Source organism: Salmo salar, chromosome ssa14 (assembly GCF_905237065.1).
Source record: "Salmo salar chromosome ssa14, Ssal_v3.1, whole genome shotgun sequence".
Lineage (NCBI taxonomy): Eukaryota > Metazoa > Chordata > Actinopteri > Salmoniformes > Salmonidae > Salmo > Salmo salar.
In genome coordinates, this window is record NC_059455.1 from 12,970,955 (window position 1) to 12,994,539 (window position 23,585).

General features: G+C 39.6%; 1 protein-coding gene across 1 annotated transcript in view; it reads right to left on the bottom strand.

The window, feature by feature from the left end:
- The window catches only part of LOC106568953 (CREB-regulated transcription coactivator 1-like), a 48,093-nt gene that overhangs the window by 14,875 nt on the left and 9,633 nt on the right, over positions 1–23,585 (bottom strand). Inside the window, 8 exon segments of the mRNA XM_045693921.1 lie at positions 2,205–2,373; positions 2,728–2,811; positions 8,177–8,365; positions 8,627–8,718; positions 8,973–9,108; positions 9,110–9,227; positions 12,731–12,765; positions 14,499–14,584. Of these exon segments, the coding sequence (XP_045549877.1) occupies positions 2,205–2,373; positions 2,728–2,811; positions 8,177–8,365; positions 8,627–8,718; positions 8,973–9,108; positions 9,110–9,227; positions 12,731–12,765; positions 14,499–14,584 (909 nt within the window).

Below are 23,585 nucleotides of genomic sequence, written 5' to 3' on the forward strand. Positions count from 1 at the left end.
TTGTCTGGATGACCTAAAAGACCCAAGGAAGCCAAATAGCCCCATAAAAATCAAAGACTCTGTATTTTACAGTAGGTATGGGGTTCTTTCATCCTTCTTTCGACGACTGGTGTATGTCACCAAAGAGCTCTATTTTCATGTCATCCAACAAATGTAAATGCCTGTAGTTGGCTAAACGGCATTGGCACTTGGATGGAACTGCTGACGGGTGAGCTCAACAAGGCTCCCGCTTGCGGCGAACATGTTACTTAGTAACAATTTCAGTTGAACGATTTAAATGAACAACAAATCTTACGGTGAAGCCACAAACTGCTACTTTTTGTGTGGATTACTGTGGCTTTTTAACAGCAATATTCAAACTGCCAATTACTTTGCTATTCTTACTACATGTAATTGACATAAGATTTCTGAATTATTATTTGTAGCGGCAGTTTAGACCTGAAACAGACATGTTCGCCACACACTACCTTCTCATACTGTTAACTAACGTTCTCAACGAACAGAAAACAAATGGAATGCGTTAGCTAATGATTGCAAACGTTCGCAAACTATTTCACTTGTTGAACACACCTCAGATCACAGATTTTTCTGCCATTGAAATCCTCAGGCAGTATAAACAAATGGAAATACATTTTCTGGATGGAAAAACCCTTTCATTGTAAACTTAAACAACTAAAACCAGATAGTGCCTTCAAAAAGTATTCAGACCCCTTGACCTTCTCCACATTTTGTTACGTTACAGCCTTATTCTAAAATGTATGAAATAAAAACAATTCCTCAGCAATCTACACACAATACTCCATAATGACAAAGCAAAAACGGGTTTAGACATTTTTGCTAATTTATTACAAATAAAAAAACAGATACCTTATGTACATAAATATTCAGACCCTTTGCTATGAGACTCGAAATTGAGCTCAGGTGCATCCTCTTTCCATTGATCATCCTTGAGATGTTTCTACAACTTGATTGGAGTCCGCCTGTGGTATATTCAATTATTGGACATGATTTGGAAAGGCGCACACCTGTCGAAATAAGGTCCCACAGTTGACAGTGCACGTCAGAGCAAAAACCACGCCATGAGGTCGGAGAAATTATCCATAGAGCTCCAAGAAAGGATTGTGTCGCGGCACAGATCTGCGGAAGGGTACCAAAATATTTCTGCAGACTCGATGCTGTAATCGCTCAACAAAGTACTGTGTAAAGGGCCTGAGAACTTGTGTAAAATGTGATTTTTCCGGTTTTTATTTTTAATAAAAATGGGCTATTGTGTGCAGATTGACGGGAGAAAACAATTTAATCAATTTTAGAATAAGGCTGTAAGGTAACAAAATGTGGAAAATGTCAAGGGGTCTGAATACTTTCCGAACGCACAGTATAAAGTATGAAGAAAAGATAATGAAACTATATATTTTTTTTAAAGAACAATCTTTGAGAACTAACAATCACCAAAATGAAAGGTAGAATTAAAAATTCCAAAAACAATGAATTTAGCAGTCTAGATTTTGCTATTATGTTTGAGCAAAATAACACAGCATTAGCCATGGCAAAATCCGTAGAAGAGCAGGAAATTTGCTTTAGAACTGCACAAATGGGTCTCAGCTCAATGGAGGAATTTTTTGAATTGCAGGAAATTTGCTTAAAAATGCAAACATTTCTCTACACCACAAAGATGGGGGTCTGAATTATTACTATTTATTTTTTATTCAGCCGGGTCGATGGGCATACCACGCGCCCCCTGACATGCCCCATACTCAACCCACCACCTTATTTGCCCCAGAAAAAAATCCAACAAATGACCTGAAAGTACAGCTCTTTGGCACACAAATATGTGCAAGTGATCGGCAGGTGATCAGTGAGAAGAGAGTTGCCATGGATTGAGTAGCCCAGCGAGATCATTTGTTTGATAATTTTTTGTTTAGGCGTGCCTTTTTATATTTGTCCCCACAAGAACAAATGGGTTGGGCTGGCCGACTTAGATAGAGCTCGCCCTGTTAAGTACTTTTTCTTCCTAGGTAGATACACTGACAACATCAGTCCACATAAACATTCAGACAGGTTATGGAACAGCTAGGCGTGCCTTGGACCTGTAGACATAAGAGTTAGAGCCTTGTATGGAGAGAATGTTTACATTGACTGAAGTCTATTCCACTGCCTAGCCTTACTGAGGCTTGAGTGAGCCACCTGGTGAGTCAGAATAGTACCTGTGAGAATGATGTTGGGGATGTTGCCATGGCTACTGTAGCCCAGCTGCTGGGAGTCTTGCAGGTTGCCGTGGCTTCCCGTCAAACCCATCATGGCTGCTTGGGAGTAGTTGAGGGTTGAGCCCTGGCCGTACAGACTATTGTTGTCGATCATGTTGAACTGCTCCAGCTGTTTGAGGAACAGAGCAAATAGCACATCAACATACCATGTTAGCCAACACTCAACAACAAGGGTTCATTTCTGTACACAAAATGGTCAATATAAAGATGTAGTACAATGGAGAAAAAAAACTGGAGGCATATTATTCTATTGCGTTTTGATCCCAAATATTGTCAGAATGGATCAATAGATAGCCCATCACATCAAAAGTGTCTTATCTAATATAAACATCCAGTTTAAAGAAAAAACTGGAGACCTGTTGTGTTGTGAGGCAAACATATTAGAAACTATTGCCATATAAAAAAAGTATCTAATATTAGCTTGCATAATTAGTCCTGAGGTAGACTGTTATACTTAACTTACCTGTTGGGAGAGAGCACTGGTCTGTCTGGATGCGAGTTGCTGGTCATAGAAGTCTGCAAATACACTGCCCAATATGGAGTTGTGCTAGAACACAAGCATATCCCCTCTTTTTGTTAAAAACAACACCAGGATATTAATCCACAAGTATAAAATACGGGAGAAGAAGAGCAGACACAGAGAGCATTTGAATCACACCACAACTCTGTAAATTAATGATTTCGCAATTCATAAGACATTCATATCAAACGATTGGGTTTTGCTTTCCATTGAGCTCCAGGCAACAAAGAAAACACTGCACACATCTGCAATCCTGCAAACAAACCATAATCTAGACTGGGCTACAGTAGGTTAAGTGATATAGTACAAGCACAGCAGGATTCATGTTTCACAAACCCATCAATTAATTCACTGTGCATTCAACCTCAATCTCATCCATTAGTTGATTAAGTCATCATAGTAACCGCTTCAGATCTATGCCCATTTCATCTTTCAAGATGACTACAAATCAATTGCATTTGCCTCTTGTTTTTCTGATGTTAATGTAAGTGCCCAACCATCCAATATGTCAACATGCACTGAATACTAGGACCTACTTGAAAGCACTTAATAAATGCCATCAACCCACAACCAATAATGTTGTAGGGAGTTTTTCAAAGGGTTGTGGTTACCATGTAAGCCTTGTACTGAGAATTCTGATTAACTTTAAATAAATAAATACAATGATATGAAATCATATGGAAATCCCTTTTCTGAGTAAAGCTAGAATTGACAAAACATTCAATCATCCAGTAATGCTCTTCCAACTTTTAATTGCATATCCTTATTAAACACGAAAAGAGTACCCTCTTTCATCATTCGCATTAATGTATAAATAATAGGAGCATTTTCACAGGCAGACTCAGTAAGGCAGCCGTCGCCATGCCCCTTTAAGTTCAGAACCACATTATCTGTGCCCTGCCAAAAGAACAGCAGGAAAGAACATGATAATAGCACATGGACTGTCAGCTGCACTGCATATAGCCCACAACACTGTAGGTTTAGCCATCTAGATGAGAGAAAGAATCGATGGGCAAAGCCAACAGAGGCACAAACGAATGAACAAATACAACAAATGTAGCTAGTAACTACTCAATGAAAGATTTCCCCTAACAAGAGATGACTTAGTCGTTCAATGTTGTTAAGTTTAGGCCATTATTATACATTTACATTGAACTTACAATGTACATCTAGCCTACAGGCCCTTGTAGAGGGACACTGCTCCTTCTTGATTTTTCACAATAAACAAGTGATTCAAAACTAGTAAGGATAAAAGGCGGCTCAGGTGGCTAAGTGTTAACGACTAAGTACATTTTCCTTACTCACCTAACTAACTAAAGTGTATCAATTTAGCGACTATGCTACAAGGCCACTTAGGATGCAGACACAGAGAAGCAGCAGAGGGAACGGGGTCAGTGACACTGTGAGACACCACGATGGGGGTGGCAGGGGGTTGATGACACAAGAGCAGCCAGTAGGGGCAGCCAAGGGGCCCAGCTGGCGACGAAAACAGAACTACGAGAGAGGAACAGTGTATACAGTCAGTAGGTTTTGGTCACACGCCCTTACTTGAGGCGAGCCTCCAGGTGAGAAGCCTTGATTGGAGACTGGAGAGGTTGGAGACTGATTGGCTGAAGACCCAGCCCTACTGCGGTACTGTTGGGGGAAAGAGCCCTAATACAGGACATTTTAGTTAGACTGACTGTCCCTTCTGAGAAGGTATGCTGTGTGTGTCCCAGCTTGTCTATGAGGACACATACACACAGAGGATGGGGCTCATGTCTTTGCTAAAGTTTTGCTAAAGATGCCCTGTATTAGTTGACTTGTAACATCATCACGGCCTTGATTTAACCTAACTGCATGAAGAGACCAGAATTAGGCTAACAATCGAATGTTTTAATGGAATCCCTCACACTCGGTGGCTTCAATGATCAAAAGTGATGTTATGTAAGGGTTTGTTCCTCCTTTAGGGTGTGTACTGTGCAAATAGCTGACTCACTAGCTAGCCATTTGGGGTCATTCTTCAACAAGATAACCGAGTAATCAACTGGCATTTACAGTAGTAGCTCTCTCCTCTCTGTTTATCTTCTGCTCAAGACAAGAGCACTGCAATCCACTTCCACAGGATCCAGCACATCACCAGTACAATGGTCAAATTCCATGTTCGCGCAAATAGAAGGTTAGTTGACTGTATATGTTTACTCAAACAGAAGCTGAGTTGACACATGATCACCCAATGTGAGGTGATGAATCACGTCAGTATTGACAGACACTCATATTTTATCTCTCGGTTCACTACTGAGGTGTACAGTATGTGGGTCTTTCTATAAATAAAATGGGGTCAATGTGTGACATGGGGATAAACATTTTAAAATGGTTTGAAACAAAAATATGCTATCCATTCATGTTTTTGTATGTTCTTCTATCTGAGAATTAACCAATGATATCAGGCCATGGTTACAGTGTTCTTTGACACTTTATAAACTAGTGATCCGCAGCGTTTGTCATTATACCCTGATGAAGACAGCTTGTCTGTCGAAACGTTGGTGATTAAATTATTGGATCTGAGCTCCTAGAGTGTACGGCTCTCCTTTTCTTTTCCAAGTGTTCCACTCCGCTAGCCAGCACCTCGCCTAAATAGATGTGCGTTTCTTTCGCCTCTAGATTGAAACAAAAATAAAAAGGATTTTCATGCAGTTCCACATACTTCGAGGAATAATTAATCCATTACTCCATCTATACAACAACAGGCCTATGACTATACATAATTTAAGCAGGGTTCATACAGACATTGGCAAGTCAAATTCAGGGACTTTTTCCAAGCACTTAAATGTAATTGTCAAGGACCTCAACGTTATACAATCGTATAATTTATATTATGAACTGGGTGGTTCCAGCCCTGAATACTGATTGGCTGAATGTTTTGTATAACATGGGTATGACAAAACATGTATTTTCACTGTTCTAATTATGTTAGTAACTAGTTTATAATAGCAATAGCCTCGTGTTGTGTGTACAAGAACAGCCCTTAGCAGTGGTATATTGGCCACAGCCCGTCGTGCATTATTGCTTAATTATACCATGACGTTGTTGAATAATCGTTTCTGACTGGCTTGAAGGGCATTCTAGAGTGTTCATTATGTAAGGGATAATCAACGAGGGGCTCTGCTTTCTATGGTAAATAGTGAACGACGTGGAAGGTGTATTCAACGGAATTGCATTGTTTTCCAGAGAACGCATAGAGCCCGGAGTTGATTATCCGTTTCATACCATGGCTATAATTTAACACATTTGCACGGTAGAATTCAATGGCTAGTTCATTCTTACATGTTCTATGTTTGAGCTGCTTTTGAAAGCAAAAGTAAAATGGAAAACATTATTGGCATTGTTGAATTCGATTCTCATAATAGCAAGCTAGGACAAATAGTTTGGTTAACTAAACTAGCGAGTCCGTTTGTTTGGTTACCATAGCAACTAATGTAGTTCACTAGTAAACTTGCTAGCTACTTAGGTGGATGTTGAACACATTTCTACCAGCAAATGAACACATTTCTTGCGGGCAAATGTGTTAAATTATAGCCATGGTATAATAGGGATAAACAACTCGGGGCTCTATGCGTTCTCTGAAAGATTACTTCCACGACGCACATAGAGCACAACCTCGTTGATGATCATTTACTAATTGAACATATAGGGCCTAACATTGATTTTCCTTTAGCCTACATTATGTGGCCGGCGCAGGCACACAAAATAAATCCATGAATAGCGGTAACATTAATCTCACCATAACTGTTTTTATAATGAGAGAGTACCCAAAAAACAGGTTCATTTTTTTTAATGTTAGGATTTGTATGGAAAGCCAAGTTGAAGCCAACAGATATTGTCGTCCTCATAATAACCGGACATGGTTTTATCGCAACAGAGTAGCAAGACCCTTCAATTGAAGCAGCGGGAAACAAATGAAAGTGGCCACATCTCTCACAAAAACTGGTCAAAAATGAATTCGCAGATAATTATAAAGGAGTAGGAGAACTTATCATTTGGCTACAATCATTACAAGGACTTCTCAAGGCCAAATTGTGGAAATGTCTGATTTTCAAGGTAGGCCTATTCCAGTACTTGCATTTCTGAGCTCCAAATTCAAGTAGGCTTTTTCAAGCCCCTTGTATTGTTCAAAATTGCAGGTGTAACATGGAAAACAAAATGTATTTACGTTATTTCATTGCCAGATCATGTAAAGACGCCCACTAGGCTATGTAATTTGTTGTCATTATATCCAGAATATTTAATAGGAATAGCGTATACTCTGTGTCCAATTCGAGGCCCTGATTCTTTCTCTGTGAAATCTAACAAGACCCTGCTGTAAATCAAGCAGAAAACCACAGATGATTTTTCAATCGCATTTATTATTTTGGATTTGTGTGCCCATGAAAACTGTTTTCACCCCATAACATAAGGAGACTAAATGTTAGGTAGTTACACTGCATTTCTGAGATCTCTATACAAAAAACTGACCGACAACTAGATCCAGGATTCTTACAGGGTTTAAGTTCAATATCTATTTTAACTGTAATGCTTAATATAGATAACGATAACTTAAACTGCCATAAAGTCATGTTTTATCTCACGATTTTGGACAAATCCGTCAAGACACCAACCATGATAAATGGATAAACATAGGTTTTAAATAAACTTGTGAATTGTACTGAATATAGCTATGATCCCCCTTATATCTTAATGTAATGACATGAAAATGACATGAAAAATTGGCAGATTATTATCAATGACTTATCAACAGCTGTAACAAGTTGTCCAGTGTTGGAAATCCTCACTGGTACCCTAACTTATAGAAAGACCCATGTATGGGTTGCTCAGTAAATTGTGCTGTGAATTAAGAAATAAGTGATGCTATATAGCTGAAGCCTCTACTACAGCCATAAAATAAAAGGGTTAGCAATAGCTTCAGACACATCAAGTTTACATAAAAATAGAATAACTTGTCACGATAGAAAACTGCACTCTGCTAAGAGGTAGTATACAGTATATGAACACACTTGCAACAGAAACTGATGCATTCCTATTGTAATACTATTCAATGAACCATCTGCCTACACATGGGCACTAAAATCTCTAAGTTCAGCACGGTTGGGGCGATGCTAAGGAAATGTTTGACACTTAAATTCCAGAGCCTTTCTCTACCGAATACTCCTGCAGCAGAAAAAAAAACGACTTTAAGAAGTAGGCTAGTTCCTCTGACCTCAAGATCAAACCAAAGATAGTTGAAGAGGATTTTTTTTTATTGTGTTCCATAGTGTAGGAACACTAAGTGGGTTTGAGTACTATATTGTCCTACGGACATAGTGTAGGATAGGGAAAAGTTTGAAGAGGGAAGGGTTTGATTAGGTAAGCTTACCGAGTTCATATCCATGGAGTTCTGTGTCTGGATGGAGGAGGTGTTCAGAGGGGATGGGAGCTGGACCAGCCTGGTCAGTCCTTGAGTGGTCTGCTGCTGTTGCTGCTGCTGTTGCTGAGAGGAGGACTGGCTGAAGAACGCATACTGGGACAACTGCGCTTCCAGAGTCATGGCATCTATGGTCTCCGCCTGAGACAGATGGACATAGGGGTTTGAAATTAGTCAGTGGGGAAAAGGGAGAATTAGGTCTACAAACTGTGATAGAAACATCTACTACAATCCTCCATTCTCTTACTTTTTAGTCATTTGGCAGGTGCTCTTATCCAGAGCAACTTTAAGTGCATTCAAATAGGGAGGATACAACTACAATGATTGTCAATACACAAGGAAGGTTCTTTAGAAATATGTAACAATCACAGTGCTAGAAGGGTAAAGTACGGTACGTGCTACCTGGGCGAGGGTGAGCGGTGGCGACAGGGTGGGGGAGAGCTGTAGGGAGTGGTGCTGGTGGGAGTCCTGGTTGACCATGTTGTCCTGCCTACCTTGCTGGGAGGTGGTCTGTCCTGGTGGGACACAAAACAGCAAACATCCCCTTTAGAATTCCACAGTTTCATAGAAAGCGAGAGCAATAGAGTCATAGATAGACACATTTTGGCACCATACGTTGGCACCATAGATACATTTTGGCAAACTGTTTGCCATTTTGGAACCATACATTGTCAACCTCTCCTCACACTTTTGATGCATCTTTTGTTGACACATGAAAAATCTGAATTTCAAACCCGGTTGGCAAAACTCTGTATATCTACTGTTCTGGAAGGTGGAGGACAGAGGTCACCTTGGCTGGTGGAACTGAAACTGTGTGAGTGACTGGGGGCCAGGTTTCCCGTGCTGTTGGAGGCGCTGAGGGTGGAGTCTTCGGGGTCCAGGGGGGGTGGGCAGCGGAGGGGGGAACTGGATGTTGGTCAGGTCAGGCAGGGAGCCACCGCCCGTGTCGTGGGCTGATGGCATTAGTGTCGCGGTCAGATCCTGATCCGGAGACGGGAATATACTGAAAACAGAAAAAGAGTTGATCGGTATCCCCATAATGATAGTTGATGTAGTATCAGTGATGTTTATCAACCCTGGATTTCTGATGCTATGTATTGGCCAATGAGAGGCTTTGACTCCACTGGTCAGCCATATTGGTACTCCTCAGAAGAAGCAGTCCTTCCATAGCAATGAATGGAATTCTACAGTATTTCAAATAAAAGGACACAATTACATGTATTTACAGTGCCTTCAGAAAGTATTCATACCCCTTGACTTATTCCACATTTTGTTATGTTACAGACTGAATTCAAATAGATTTTCTCTCACCCATCTACACACAATACCCCATAATGACAGTGAAAACATGTTTTTTGAAAATGTTGTTAATTTATAGAAAATTAAATACAGAAATGTCTCATTTATATAAGTATTCACACCCCTGAGTCAATACTTTGTAGAAGCACCGTTGGCAGTGATTACGACTAGGGTGACAGAAGTCTTTGAAATTTTTTTAGGGCCTTCCTCTGACACTGCCTGGTATAAAGTATAACATGACAAGCATACCCATAACATGATGCAGACACCACTATGCTTGAAAATATAGAGTGTGTTATTCAGTAATGTGTTGTATTTTCACCAAACATAAGGCTTTGTATTCAGGACAAAAATGAATTGCTTTAACAATTTAGTTTGCAGTATTACTTTAATGCCTTGTTGCAAACAGGATGCATGTTTTGGAATATTTTTAACCTGTACAGACTTCCTACTTTTCACCCTGTCAATTAGATTAGTATTGCGGAGTAACTACAATGTTGTGGATCCATCCTCAGTTTTCTCCTATCACAGCTATTAAACTCTGTAACCGTTTTAAAGTCACCATTGGCCTCATGGTGAAATCCCTGAGCGGTTTCCTTCCTTTCTGGCGACTGAGGAAGGATGCCTATATCTTTGATACACCATCCATGGTGTAATTAATAACTTCACCATGCTCAAAGGGATATTAAATGTCAGCTTTTTTTTTACCCATCTACCAATAGGTGCCCTTCTTTGCAAGGCATTGGAAAACTTCCCTGGTCTTTGTGGTTGAATATGTGTTTGAAATTCACTGCTTGACTGAGTGACCTTACAGATACTTGTGTGGGGAACAGAGATGAGGTAGTCATTCAAAAATCATGTTAAACACTATAATTGCACACAGAGTGAGTCCATGCAACTTATTATGTGACTTGTTAAGGACATTTTTACTCCTGAACTTATTTAGGTTTGCCATAACAAAGGGATTGAATACTTATTGAATCAAGACATTTCAGCTTTTCAATTTTTATTAATTTGTAAAATGTAGAAAAACAATTCCACTTTTACATAAAATTCAGGCTGTAACAACAAAATGTGGAAAAAGTCAAGGGGTGTGAATACTTTCTGAAGGCACTAAGTATTATTTTGTTGTAGTGGGGACAGTAACATTCGTGCTCTATAAAAATGATAATTTAAGGAAAATGTGTTTAGTTTAAAAGTATTAAGGTGTCTAATAGAATAAACGTGGCAAAAAATAATGTAGATCCAAACACCTCAAACTTAGATTTGTCTGTCCACAACATTTTTTCCCAATCTTCCTCTGTCCAGTGTCTGTGTTCTTTAGCCCATCTTAATATTTTCATTGGCCAGTATGAGATATGGCTTTTTCTTTGCAACTCTGCCTAGAAGGCCAGCATCCCGGAGTCGCCTCTTCACTGCTGACATTGAGACTGGTGTTTTACGGGTACTATTTAATGAAGCTGCCAGTTGAGGACTTGAGGCGTATGTTTCGAAAACTAAACACTAATGTACTTGTCCTTTTGCACCGGGGCCTTTCCACTCCTCTTTCTATTTTGGTTAGAGACACTTTGCGCTGTTCTGTGAAGGGAGTAGTACACAGCGTTGTATGAGATCTTCAGTTTCTTGGCAATTTCTCGCATGGAATAGTCTTAATTTCTCAGAACAAGAATAGGCTGATGAGTTGCATAAGAAAGTTATTTGTTTCTGGCTATTTTAAGCCTGTCATCAAACCTACAAATGCTGATGCTCCAGATACTCAACTAGTCTTAAAGCCAGTTTTATTGCTTCTTTAATCAGAACAGTTTTCAGTTGTGCTAACATAATTGCAAAATGGTTTTCAAATGATCAATTAGCGTTTTAAAATGAGAAACTTGGATTAGCTAACACAACGTGCTATTGGAACACAGGAGTGATGGTTGCTGATAATGGGCCTCTGTACGCCTATGTAGATATTCCATTTTTTTTTTAAATCAGCCGTTTCCAGTTACAATAATCATTTACAACATTAACAATGTCTACACTGTATTTCTGATCAATTTGATGTTATATTAATGGACAAAAAAAAAGTAGCTTTTCTTTCAAAATTACGGAAATTTATTTTGAACGGTAGTGTACATGGTCCTTCAAGCCGGATAGGAAGTTGAGCATCATGTTGTGCTGAGCGATTAGTGCTTTTTGAGGTCGGTTCAGTTCGAATATTCAAAAATAATATATATATATATATATTTTTTTTTTACAATAAATGCACTATGCATTATGTGGGCTGAATGCTGTAACACAGAATAAAAATTAATAAAAAAAGTTTTCAAAAACTATTAAAATGGTAGTGACTACCCATTACTGCTTATTACTTATTAACCATCATTTATTCACATTACTTTATTTTAATAAAATATTTGTTTTGTTTTAGTAGTTCTTTGAAGTAAATAAGGCATACTTTTATGACTGCTGAATACTAACTATCAATCACTTAAAACGTGTATTTTCTGGTAGCAATACCTTGTGAAGCAACTGCTTTTATCCCTCTCAATCATGCAGTCGGTCTTCCCTCAGTCTGTGTCTGCTCCACACCGTTCTTATTACAGCTCAGTGCTCCACACAGACCGGACAACTAGGCGGGCGCGCAATGGATTATGGTCATTGTAGTTAATTACCACGTTTTCTGAGCTAAACTATGTTGAATATTTTTCTGTTGGAAACTACAACTCCCTACTACATTGCACACTTCAGGCTTGATCTGATTAATCTCTACAGAAACTACACATTCAGCTCACAGAAAAAAAAAGAAAAAAAAGAAAAAAGAAATGGAATTCAAACAATGGAACCAACATCGGTCAATTAGTTATTTTAAAAGCAAAAAATTAATTGCATACAAGCCCAAGGGAAGGCTAATTGTCTCCAATTGTTTTCCCTCTTATAAGATCAGGACAGTATCTGCTGACATCCCTGCAAGGGACTCTGTTCACATTCTAAAAATAACAATAATATAAAATCATACACAGCCAGAAATGGCTGGGTCCACAACATTTCTGAAAGATCTCAAACTATTCCAAAATATCAGTTGGAAAAACATCAACTGAACACTAAGCATCACATCTCATCACATAATCTGTCAGCTGTCGCAGGCTTTCGTAATCAGCCATTCAAAGCTCACATGAAGTCAGGATTTTTTAAATGTTACAGTCTGTGGGTCTCTGAAGTACTCACTTGATTCCTGGGACCTTGGACCTTGATGAAGCATTCTAAGTGAAAAATAAAAATTACAACTCAGAATACAATACAACTCAGTTAGGGCTGTATAACAAAACAGTGGAGATACAGTTGAAGTCAGAAGTATACATACACTTAGGTAGGAGTCATTAAAACTCATTTTTCAACCACTCCACAAATGTATTGTTAACAAACTATAGTTTTGGCAAGTCGGTAAGGACATCTACTTTGTGCATGACACAAGTAATGCTTCCCAAAATTATTTAAAGACAAGTGAAATAATCTAAAATTCACTTTATCAAAATTCCAGTGGGTCAGAAGTTTACATGCACTAAGTTGACTGTGCCTTTAAACAGCTGGGAAATTCCAGAAAATGCTGTCATGGCTTTAGAAGCTTCTGATAGGCTAATTGATATAATTTGAGTCAATTGGAGGTGTACCTGTGGATGTATTTCAAGGCCTACCTTCAAACTCAGTGCCTCTTTGCTTGACATCATGGGAAAATCAAAAGAAATCAGCAAAGAAAAATCAGGAAAAATACATTTTAGACCACCGGTTCATCCTTGGGAGCAATTTCGAAATGCCTGAAGGTACCACATTCATCTGTACAAATAATAGTACGCAAGTATAAACAACATGGGACCACGCAGCCGTCATACCGCTCAGGAAGGACACATGTTCTGTCTCCTAGAGATGAACGTACTTTGGTGCAAAAAGTGCAAATTAATCCCAGAACAGCAAAGGACCTTGTGAAGATGCTGGAGGAAACAGGTACAAAAGCATCTATATCCACAGTAAAACGAGTCCTATATCGACATAACCTGAAAAGCCGCTCAGCAAGGAAGAAGCCACTGCTCCAAAACCGCCATAAAAAAGCCAGACCACGGTTTGCAACTGCACATGGGGACAAAGACCATACTTTTTGGAGAAATGTCCTCTGGTCTGATGAAACAAAAATAGAACTGTTTGGCCATAATGACCATCATTATGTTTGGAGGAAAAAGGGGGAGGCTTGCAAGCCGAAGAACACCATCCCAACCGTGAAGCACGGGGGTGGCATCATCATGTTGTGGGGGTGCTTTGCTGCAGGAGGCACTGGTGCGCTTCACAAAATAGATGGTATCATGAGGTAGGAAAATTATGTGGACATATTGAAGCAACATCTCAAGACATCAGTCAGGAAGCTAAAGTTTGGTTGTAAATGGGTCTTCCAAATGGACACTGACCCCAAGCATACTTCCAAAGTTGTGGCAAAATGGCGTAAGGACAACAAAGTCAAGGTATTGGAGTGGCCATCACAAAGCCCTGACCTCAATCCTATAGAAAAGTTGTGGGCTGAACTGGAAAAGCATCTGCGAGCAAGGAAGCCTACAAACCTCACTCAGTTACACCAGCTCTGTCAGGAGGAATGGGCTAAAAATTCACCCAACTTATTGTGGGAAGCTTGTGGAAGGCTACCCAAAACGTTTGACCCAAGTTTAAATTGTTTAAGGCAATACACTCAATTAGTATTTGGTAGCATGTAAACTTCTGACTCACTGGGAATGTGATGAAAGAAATAAAAGCTGAAATAAATAATTCTCTCTATTATTCTGAAATTTCGCATTCTTAAAATAAAGTGGTGATCCTAACTGACATAAGACAGGGAATTCTTAATAGGATTAAATGTCAGGAATTGTGAAAAACTGAGTTTAAATGTATTTGGCTAAGGTGTATGTAAACTTCCGACTTCAATTGTATATCACCAGATCTGGGTGCATTTCACCTTTTTCCCATCCCAGTTCTGTTTCTGTTCGTCTTTGTCCATATCTGATTCTGTGTCTTCTGGCCTTGGTACATGAAGCAGAAGCACTGGGGAGATTGAGGAGAAGAAAGAGGGAGAGTTGGATTTATCTAATTGTCACTTATCAAGAATAAAAAAAAGCTACAAAAATATAGTACCAGTCAAAAATATTATTTTCGGGCTATGCTGGAGTTGGTATTTCAATATATACAGTACATTTACATTACATTTAAGTCATTTAGCAGACGCTCTTATCCAGAGCGACTTACAAATTGGTGCATTCACCTTATGATATCCAGTGGAACAACCACTTTACAATAGTGCATCTAAATCTTTTAAGGGGGGGGGTTAGAAGGATTACTTTATCCTATCCCAGGTATTCCTTGAAGAGGTGGGGTTTCAGGTGTCTCCGGAAGGTGGTGATTGACTCCGCTGTCCTGGCGTCGTGAGGGAGCTTGTTCCACCATTGGGGTGCCAGAGCAGCGAACAGTTTTGACTGGGCTGAGCGGGAACTGTGCTTCCTCAGAGGTAGGGGGGCCAGCAGGCCAGAGGTGGATGAACGCAGTGCCCTTGTTTGGGTGTAGGGCCTGATCAGAGCCTGAAGGTATGGAGGTGCCGTTCCCTTCACAGCTCAGTACCAGTCAAAAGTTTGGACACCTACTCATTCCAGGGTTTTTCTTTATTTTGACTATTTTCTAGATTGTAGAATAATAGTGAAGACATCAAAACTATGAAATAACACATATGGAATCATGTAGTAACCAGAAACAAATCAAAATATATTTTATATTGTTCAAAGTAGCCACCCTTTGCCTTGATGACAGCTTTGCACTATCTTGGCATTCTCTCAACCAGCTTCATGAGGTAGTCACCTGGAATGCATTTCAACTAACAGATGTGCCTTGTTAAAAGTTAGTTTGTGGAATTTATTTCCTTCTTAATGCCTTTGAGCCAATCAGTTGTGTTGTGACAAGGTAGGGGTGGTATACAGAACATAGCCCTATTTGGTAAAAGTCCATATTATGGCAAGAACAGCTCAAATAAGCAAAGAGAAACGACAGTCCATCATTACTTTAAGACATGAAGATCAGTCAATACGGAACATTTCAAGAACTGTGAAAGTTTCTTCCAGTGCAGTCACAAAAACCATCAAGCGCTATGATGAAACTGGCTCTCATGAGGACCGCCACAGGAAAGGAAGACCCAGAGGATTTTTTTATTTATTTTATTTGATTATTTCACCTTTATTTAACCAGGTAGGCCAGTTGAGAACAAGTTCTCATTTACAACTGTGACCTGGCCAAGATAAAGCAAAGCAGTGCGACACAAACAACAGAGTTACACATGGAATAAACAAACGTACAGTCAATAATACAATAGAAAAGTCTATATACAGTGTGTGCAAATGAAGTAAGATTAGGGAGGTAAGGCAATAAATAGGCCTTAGTGGCGAAATAATTACAATTTAGCAATTAAACACCGGAGTGATAGATGAGCAGAAGATGAATGTGCAAGTAGAGATACTGGGGTACAAAGGAGCAAAACAATAAATAATATGGGGATGAGGTAGTTGGGTGGGCTATTTACAGATGGGCTATGTACAGGTGCAATAATCTGTAAGCTGCTCTGACAGCTGATGCTTAAAGATGGTGAGGGAGATATGAGTCTCCAGCTTCAGTGATTTTTTAATTCGTTCCAGTCATTGGCAGCAGAGAACTTGAAGGAATGGCAGCCAAAGTAGGATTGGGCTTTGGGTGACTAGTGAAATATACCTGCTGGAGCGCGTGATTCGGGTGGGTGCTGCTATGGTGGCCAGTGAGCTGAGATAAGGTGTTTCTTTACCAAGCAAAGACATAGATGACCTGGAGCCAGTGGGTTTGGCGACAAATATGAAGTGAGGGCCAGCCAACGAGAGCATACAGGTCGCAGTGGTGGGTAGTATATGGGGCTTTGGTGACAAAACAGATAGCAAATTGGATGTAGTCTATCACAGTGCCGAGTAGAGTGTAGGAGGCTATTTTGTAAATGACATCGCCGAAGGATCGGTAGGATAGTCAGTTTTACGAGGGTATGTTTAGCAGCATGAGTGAAGGATACTTCGTTGCGAAATAGGAAGCCGATTGTAGATTTAATTTTGGATTGGAGATGCTTAATGTGAGTCTGAAAGGAGAGTTTACAGTCTAACCAGACACCTAGGTATTTGTAGTTGTCCACATATTCTAACTCAGAACCATCCAGAGTAGTGATGCTAGACGGGCAGGCAGGTGCGGACAAGTGCGGGCAGCGATCGGTTGAAGAGCATGCATTTAGTTTTACTTGCATTTAAGAGCAGTTGGAGGCCACGGAAGGAGAGTTGTATGGCATTGAAGCTCGTCTGGAGTTAAGTGTCCAAAGAAGGGCCAGAAGTATACAGAATGGTGTCGTCTGCGTAGAGGTAGATCAGAGGATAATTTCATTAGGGTTACAAGCCTCAGAAATTGCAGCCCAAATAAAATGCTTACACAGAGTTCTAGTAACAGACATCTCAACAACTGTTCAGACGAGACTGCGTGAATCAGGACTTCGTGGTCGAATTGCTGCAAAGAAACCACTACTAAAAAGGACACCGATAAGAAGAAGAGACTTGCTTGTGCCAAGAAACACGAGCAATGGACATCAGACTGGTGGAAATCTGTCCTTTGGTCTGATGAGTCCAAATCTGAGATTTTTGGTTCCAAACGCTGTGTCTTTGTGAGACACACGGATGATCTCGGATGGATGATCTCTGCATGTGTGGTTCCCACCGTGAAGCATGGATGTGTGATGGTGCCTTGCCAGTGACACTGTCAGTGATTTATTTAGAATTTAAAAAAAGGCACACTTAACCAGCATCGCTACCACAGCAGCGATATGCAATCCCATCTGGTTTGCGCTTAGTGTGACTAGGATTTGTTTTTCAACAGGACAATGACCCAGCACACCTCCAGGCTGTGTAAGGGCTATTTGACCAAGAAGAAGAGTGATGTAGTGCTGCATCAGATGATCTGGCCTCCACCCATTTGAGATGGGTTGGGATGAGTTGGACCGCAGAGTGTTGGAAAAGCAGCCAACAAGTGCTCAGCATATGTGGGAACGCCTTCAAGACTGTTGGAAAAGCATTCCAGGTGAAGCTGGTTGAGAGAATGCCAAGAGGGTGCAAAGCTGTCAACACAACTGATTGGCTCAAATGCATTAAGAAGGAAAGAAATTCCACAAACTAACTTAACAAGTCACACCTGTTAATTGAAATGCATTACAGGTGACTACCTAATGAAGCTGTTTGAGAGAATGCCAAGAGTGTGCAAACCTGTCATCAAGGCAAAGGGTGCCAACTTTGAAGAATATAAAATATATTTTGATTTGTTTATTACATGATTCCATACGTGTTATTTCATAGTTTTGAGGTCTTCACTATTATTCTACATTGTAGAAAATAGTAAAAATAAAGTAAAACCCTTGAATGAGTAGGTGTCCAAACTTTTGACTGGTACTGTATATATTGAAATACCAACTCCAGCATAACCCGAAAATATTTGTGTTATCTCAGATTGTTCTGGCAATTCTCACATAGTAACTTCATTGGGAGAAAGGATGTTTGACATGCGTTTAACATTTGTATCACAAACCATTTTTGAGAAAATCATGATGAAAGTGGCCATTTTAGGCCCTTGTTAGACCTATAAATGTCTTCTGTAAGACTCTATGAACTGTGAACCGTATGATACAGACAACATCTTGGTGTCATACTCCTCAGTGTTCTTTAAAATATGGATTATTATGTCCAGATTCTGAAATACAACTTTTCACATTCATTTATTCAACATAAAAAATATTAATATTGCTCTCTCAAAAGTACCCTTTTTGCTTTATTTTAACCCTTTGACACATACAATCACATATTTCTGATCATTGTTGAGTGGTCCCTGCAGCGTACCGTCGCAAATATGTGAATGGAACAGTAGCAACAGAACGTATGATGCAACAAACGTGTCTGAAAAGCATCTAAACAATGTTTTGTTCTGATGGGAAATAAAGGTCTTCACGAATTTATTCCTCAATTTCACCTTTTATTGTAAAATATAAAATGTGAACGTCATCATCCAAACATCACACGGAACACATCCACAGCCAAACTCATTCCATAAACTAGTCTAAAAAACAGGTTGCGCTGACCTGCCCCAAAAAACATAAGTTAGCGACCTAACAGCTAGATTTGTTTACAATGTACCACATCTCTGGTGGCCACAAGGAGAGATGTAATATTGTTTAGAAAAGAGATGCGTGTCAGTTAAGCTAACAGCAGCTAAATTCTTTATGATGGCAACCATGTTTGTTTTTGTTTGAAAAGCAAAAACTCCTAATTCCTGAATGCCAATCACTATAAGATGCAAATAAACTAAGTAAAAAAATATATAAACATTTACTTACTTTGGCCACTTTTCAGCATATTACAAATCTTCGATGTACGTGTTACAGTGTATACAAGAACCGGAGCATATGACTTGTAACACGGAACCCAAACTCGCTGTGCGCGTGCGCCATCGTGCATAAATGTATTTTGTCTCCCCACACCAAATGCAATCACGATACGCAGGTTAAAATATCAAAACAAAATCTGAACCAATTACATTAATTTGGGGACAGGTCGAAAAGCATTAAAAATGTATGGCAATTTAGCTAACTAGTAAAAATAAAACCCCTTGAAAACAGGTCTGAGCTGGCAACCCTGAAGTACCATAGTACCAATCTGATGCCGCGTTAAAGACAACTGGGAACTCCAAAAAAAGAGGAGCTCCAACTGGGAAAAGTCATTTTGAACGGTGATCCAACTCGGGAACTCGGGCCTCCCAACCTGAAGATCACTGATGTCTTGATTTTACCTTGTATTTTTCAGAGCTCCCAGTTGTCTTGAAAGCACCATAAGTCAGTCGAGTGAACTATCCCTTGTTATAACATCTTCGGTCTGACAGACACTTACATTACAACCAGAATGCATTGTATGACGTCAACAAACATGGAGACACCCACAGCTGGCAAATAGCTTAGCATTAGCTCATCATAATCAGTAAAACCCTCAAAAAAGTATGTTACACACATCATGTGTGTCCATTATAATCTATGCAAGAATCAGAATGCATGATTTGTAACCAGTACTTGAAAACATGTGAATAAAACAGTAAATACATTATGATCCATATATACTGTATGCTCCCGGGGGGCTCCCGAATGGCGCAGCGGTCAAATGCACTGCATCTCAGTGCTAGAGGCGTCACAACAGACCCTGGTTCGATTCCAGGCTGTATTACAACCGTCCGTGATTGGGAGTCTCATAGGGCGGCGCACAATTGGCCCAGCGTTGTCCGGGTTAGGCGGGGGTAGCCGGTCAATGTAAATAAGAATTTGTTCTTCACTAAATTGCCTAGTTAAATAAAAGGTGAAATAAAACATTTAAAACTTCAATAATAATAAAAAATAAATGCTACTGTAGAAACGACAACACCATATACAGAAAATAAGGCACTTACTTTGATAAGAATGCACACGTCGAAAGTCCAATTTGTAAGGAAAACAACAATACAGGCAATGTGGGCGCCAGTCAGAAAATGTGCCAGGGGAAAAAGTTAGTGCAAGGACTGTTCTGACTAGAGATGTGCAATGTCTTCATACTTAATCTGGTGTAACACTGGGGAAGTGCTTGGGCTCTCATTGAAGAGAGAAGTTTGTCTGGCTCAGTAAAGCCTCAAAGATAAATTATCCGCAACAGTGAAATGGGCTACATCTTATGTGAATTAATGAGGAGATGGAACACACCTCAATTAAAACTATTGTTAGAAACTACAAATTGTTCGAAAATCATTTGAAATTGACAAGTTGAAATGTATACTATAGATAATTAGCAGGCAGATTGCCTTGGTTTGAGGGCAGCTCGGGTTAACTGGAACAGTGAGTGAAAATATTATCTAGAATAAAGTAAAATGGACAACATACCAACAATTCCCTCTGGGCAAGTCTGTGGAATAACCAAGCAACATTTGGTGAATGCAGATGATTCTGAAGCAGATAAAAATTTGCTGGCGTGTGGGAAGAGTCTGACTGTCGAGAAATGGCAGTTAAAGTCAAGTACACTGAATTTAGACTACCTAACGCCTATTTAGACCATATCACCATCTCTTCAAAGTAAGTCACTAAAAATATAGTCCCATTTGTAAAATCCTCTATGAAATGGGCTTTTAAATTATGTGTAATTTAATGTAATGAGCTTTGCAAGTTAATGATGTTCATTTTAAAAGTGGTTAATTAAAATTCATGAACATTTTGATAACAGTAGCATAAAGAAAAGTTTACATTTTTATGTTTACAACAAGTCTCCAAAAATTTAATTTCAGCCTGTGGTGCCTGGCCTAAGACATTGTTTGCAACAATATACTCCTTAAAATAGTGATTTTGGTCCACCAGCTTTAAAAAGCTGTAAAAACTATATTTTGGTTTATTGAAAAGATATTTCACAGCGATTTAGATGGTACAATGATTCCCTACACTGTTCAGTGCTTCTTTTCTCACAAACTGAAATGTTTAGCAACCAGGAAATGACAGAGCTATTTACACTAGATAACACAGCCACAAAATCATAACAGCTTTCACATTTTTACAACAGCTGAAATCAATAGGTGAATATCACAGCCAATCACAACACTGGCGTGTAAGTAATACTGTGAAACACTGTCATTCCACTATTACTGCAGATATATTATGGACATTTTTTGAAATTACTTTAAAAAAAATATATATATATATATCCTATGTCTGGCACAGGGATTTTCAACCTTTTCTAGCATGAGAGCCACTTTTCAAAAAGAAACATGTTGCAAGCTTTTTTTGTTGCTATCAAATAGGCACGTCTCTTCTCCTCTGCAACTCTTCCCCGGGGCCTTTGTCTACAAGAGAAAGTAGTGCACTGTTTTCTGTCAATATACCTGGTAATATAATTAATAAACAACTCTAAGGGGGCCCTATAAAATCTGAGATTTTTTATCTAAAAAAATCTGGTTTATATTTTCCCATTTTTGGGGGTTTTTCACTCTCAAAATTACAATTGTTCATCGAGAAACAACGAAATGAGATGTTCTGAGTCAATGTCAATGCTTTAGTCTGGAAGGGAAGAAAATAAAATCTATTTTAGTGTATTTCCTCTTTAATTGCGCATCTGGCCCTTTAATTGCGCACCTAGTGTGCCGGTCTAGTGATGGTTCTGTATTGCTGCTGCTCATTTCATGGCAAAGTTGGAAAATAACAAGTAATAGATACAAATTATATACAGTCGTGGCCAAAAGTTGAGAATGACACAAATATTCATTTTTACAAGTCTGCTGCCTCAGTTTGTATGATGGCAATTTGCATATACTCCAGAATGTTATGAAGAGTGATCAGATGAATTGCAATTAATTGCAAATTCCCTCTTTGCCATGCGAATGAACTGAATCCCAAGAAAAACATTTCCACTGCATTTCAGCCCTGCCACAAAAGGACCAGCTGACATGTCAGTGATTCTCTCGTTAACACAGGTGTGAGTGTTGACGAGGACAAGGCTGGAGATCACTCTGTCATGCTGATTGAGTTTGAATAACAGACTGGAAGTGGCAAAAGGAGGGTGGTGCTTGGAATCATTGTTCTTCCTCTGTCAACCATGGTTACCTGCAAGGAAACACATGCCGTCATCATTGCTTTGCACAAAAAGGGCTTCACAGGCAAGGATATTGCTGCCAGTAAGATTGCACCTAAATCAACCATTTATCGGATCATCAAGAACTTCAAGGAGAGCGGTTCAATTGTTGTGAAGAAGGCTTCAGGGTGCCCAAGAAAGTCCAGCAAGCGCTAGGGCCTTCTCCTAAAGTTGATTGAGCTGCAGGATCCGGGCACCACCAGTACAGAGCTTGCTCAGGAATAGCAGCAAGCAGGTGTGAGTGCATATGCACACACAGTGAGGCGAAGACTTTTTCAGGATGGCATGGTGTCAATAAGGGCAGCAAAAAAGCCATTTCTCTCCAGGAAAAACATCAGGGACTGACTGATATTCTGCAAAAGGTACAGGGATTGGACTGCTGAGGACTGGGGTAAAGTCATTTTCTCTGATGAGTCACCTTTCCGATTGTTTGGGGCATCCGGAAAAAAGCATGTCCGGAGAAGACAAGGTGAGCGCTACCATCAGTCCTGTGTCATGCCAACAGTAAAGCATCCTGAGACCATTCATGTGTGGGGTTGCTTCTCAGCCAAGGGAGTGGGCTCACTCACAATTTTGCCTAAGAACACAGCCATGAATAAAGAATGGTACCAACACATCCTCCGAGAGCAACTTCTCCCAACCATCCTGAAACAGTTTGGTGACGAACCATGCCTTTTCCAGCATGATGGAGCACCTTGCCATAAGGCAAAAGTGATAACTAAGTGGCTCGGGGAACAAAACACCGATATTTTGGGTCCATGGCCAGGAAACTCCCCAGACCTTAATCCCATTGAGAACTTGTGGCCAATCCTCAAGAGGCAGGTGGACAAACAAAAACCCACACATTTTGACAAACTCAAAGCATTGATTATGCAAGAACGGGCTGCCATCAGTCAGGATGTGGCCCAGAAGTTAATTGACAGCATGCCAGGGCGGATTGCAGAGGTCTTGAAAAAGAAGGGTCAACACTGCAAATATTGACTCTTTGCATCAACTTCATGTAATTGTCAATAAAAGCTTGTAATGAAATGCTTGTAATTATACTTCAGTATTCCATAGTAACATCTGACAAAAATATCTAAAGACACTGAAGCAGCAAACTTTGTGGAAATGAATGTGTGTCATTATCAACTTTTGGCCACGACTGCACAGTTGAAGTCGGAAGTTTACATACACCTTTGCCAAATATATTTAAACTCAGTTTCACAATTCCTGACATTCAATCCCAGTAAAACTTCCCTGTCTTAGGTCAGTTAGGATCCCCACTTTATTTTAAGAATGTGAAATGTCAGAATAATATTAGACATCATTTCATGTTTTTTTTTTCTTTC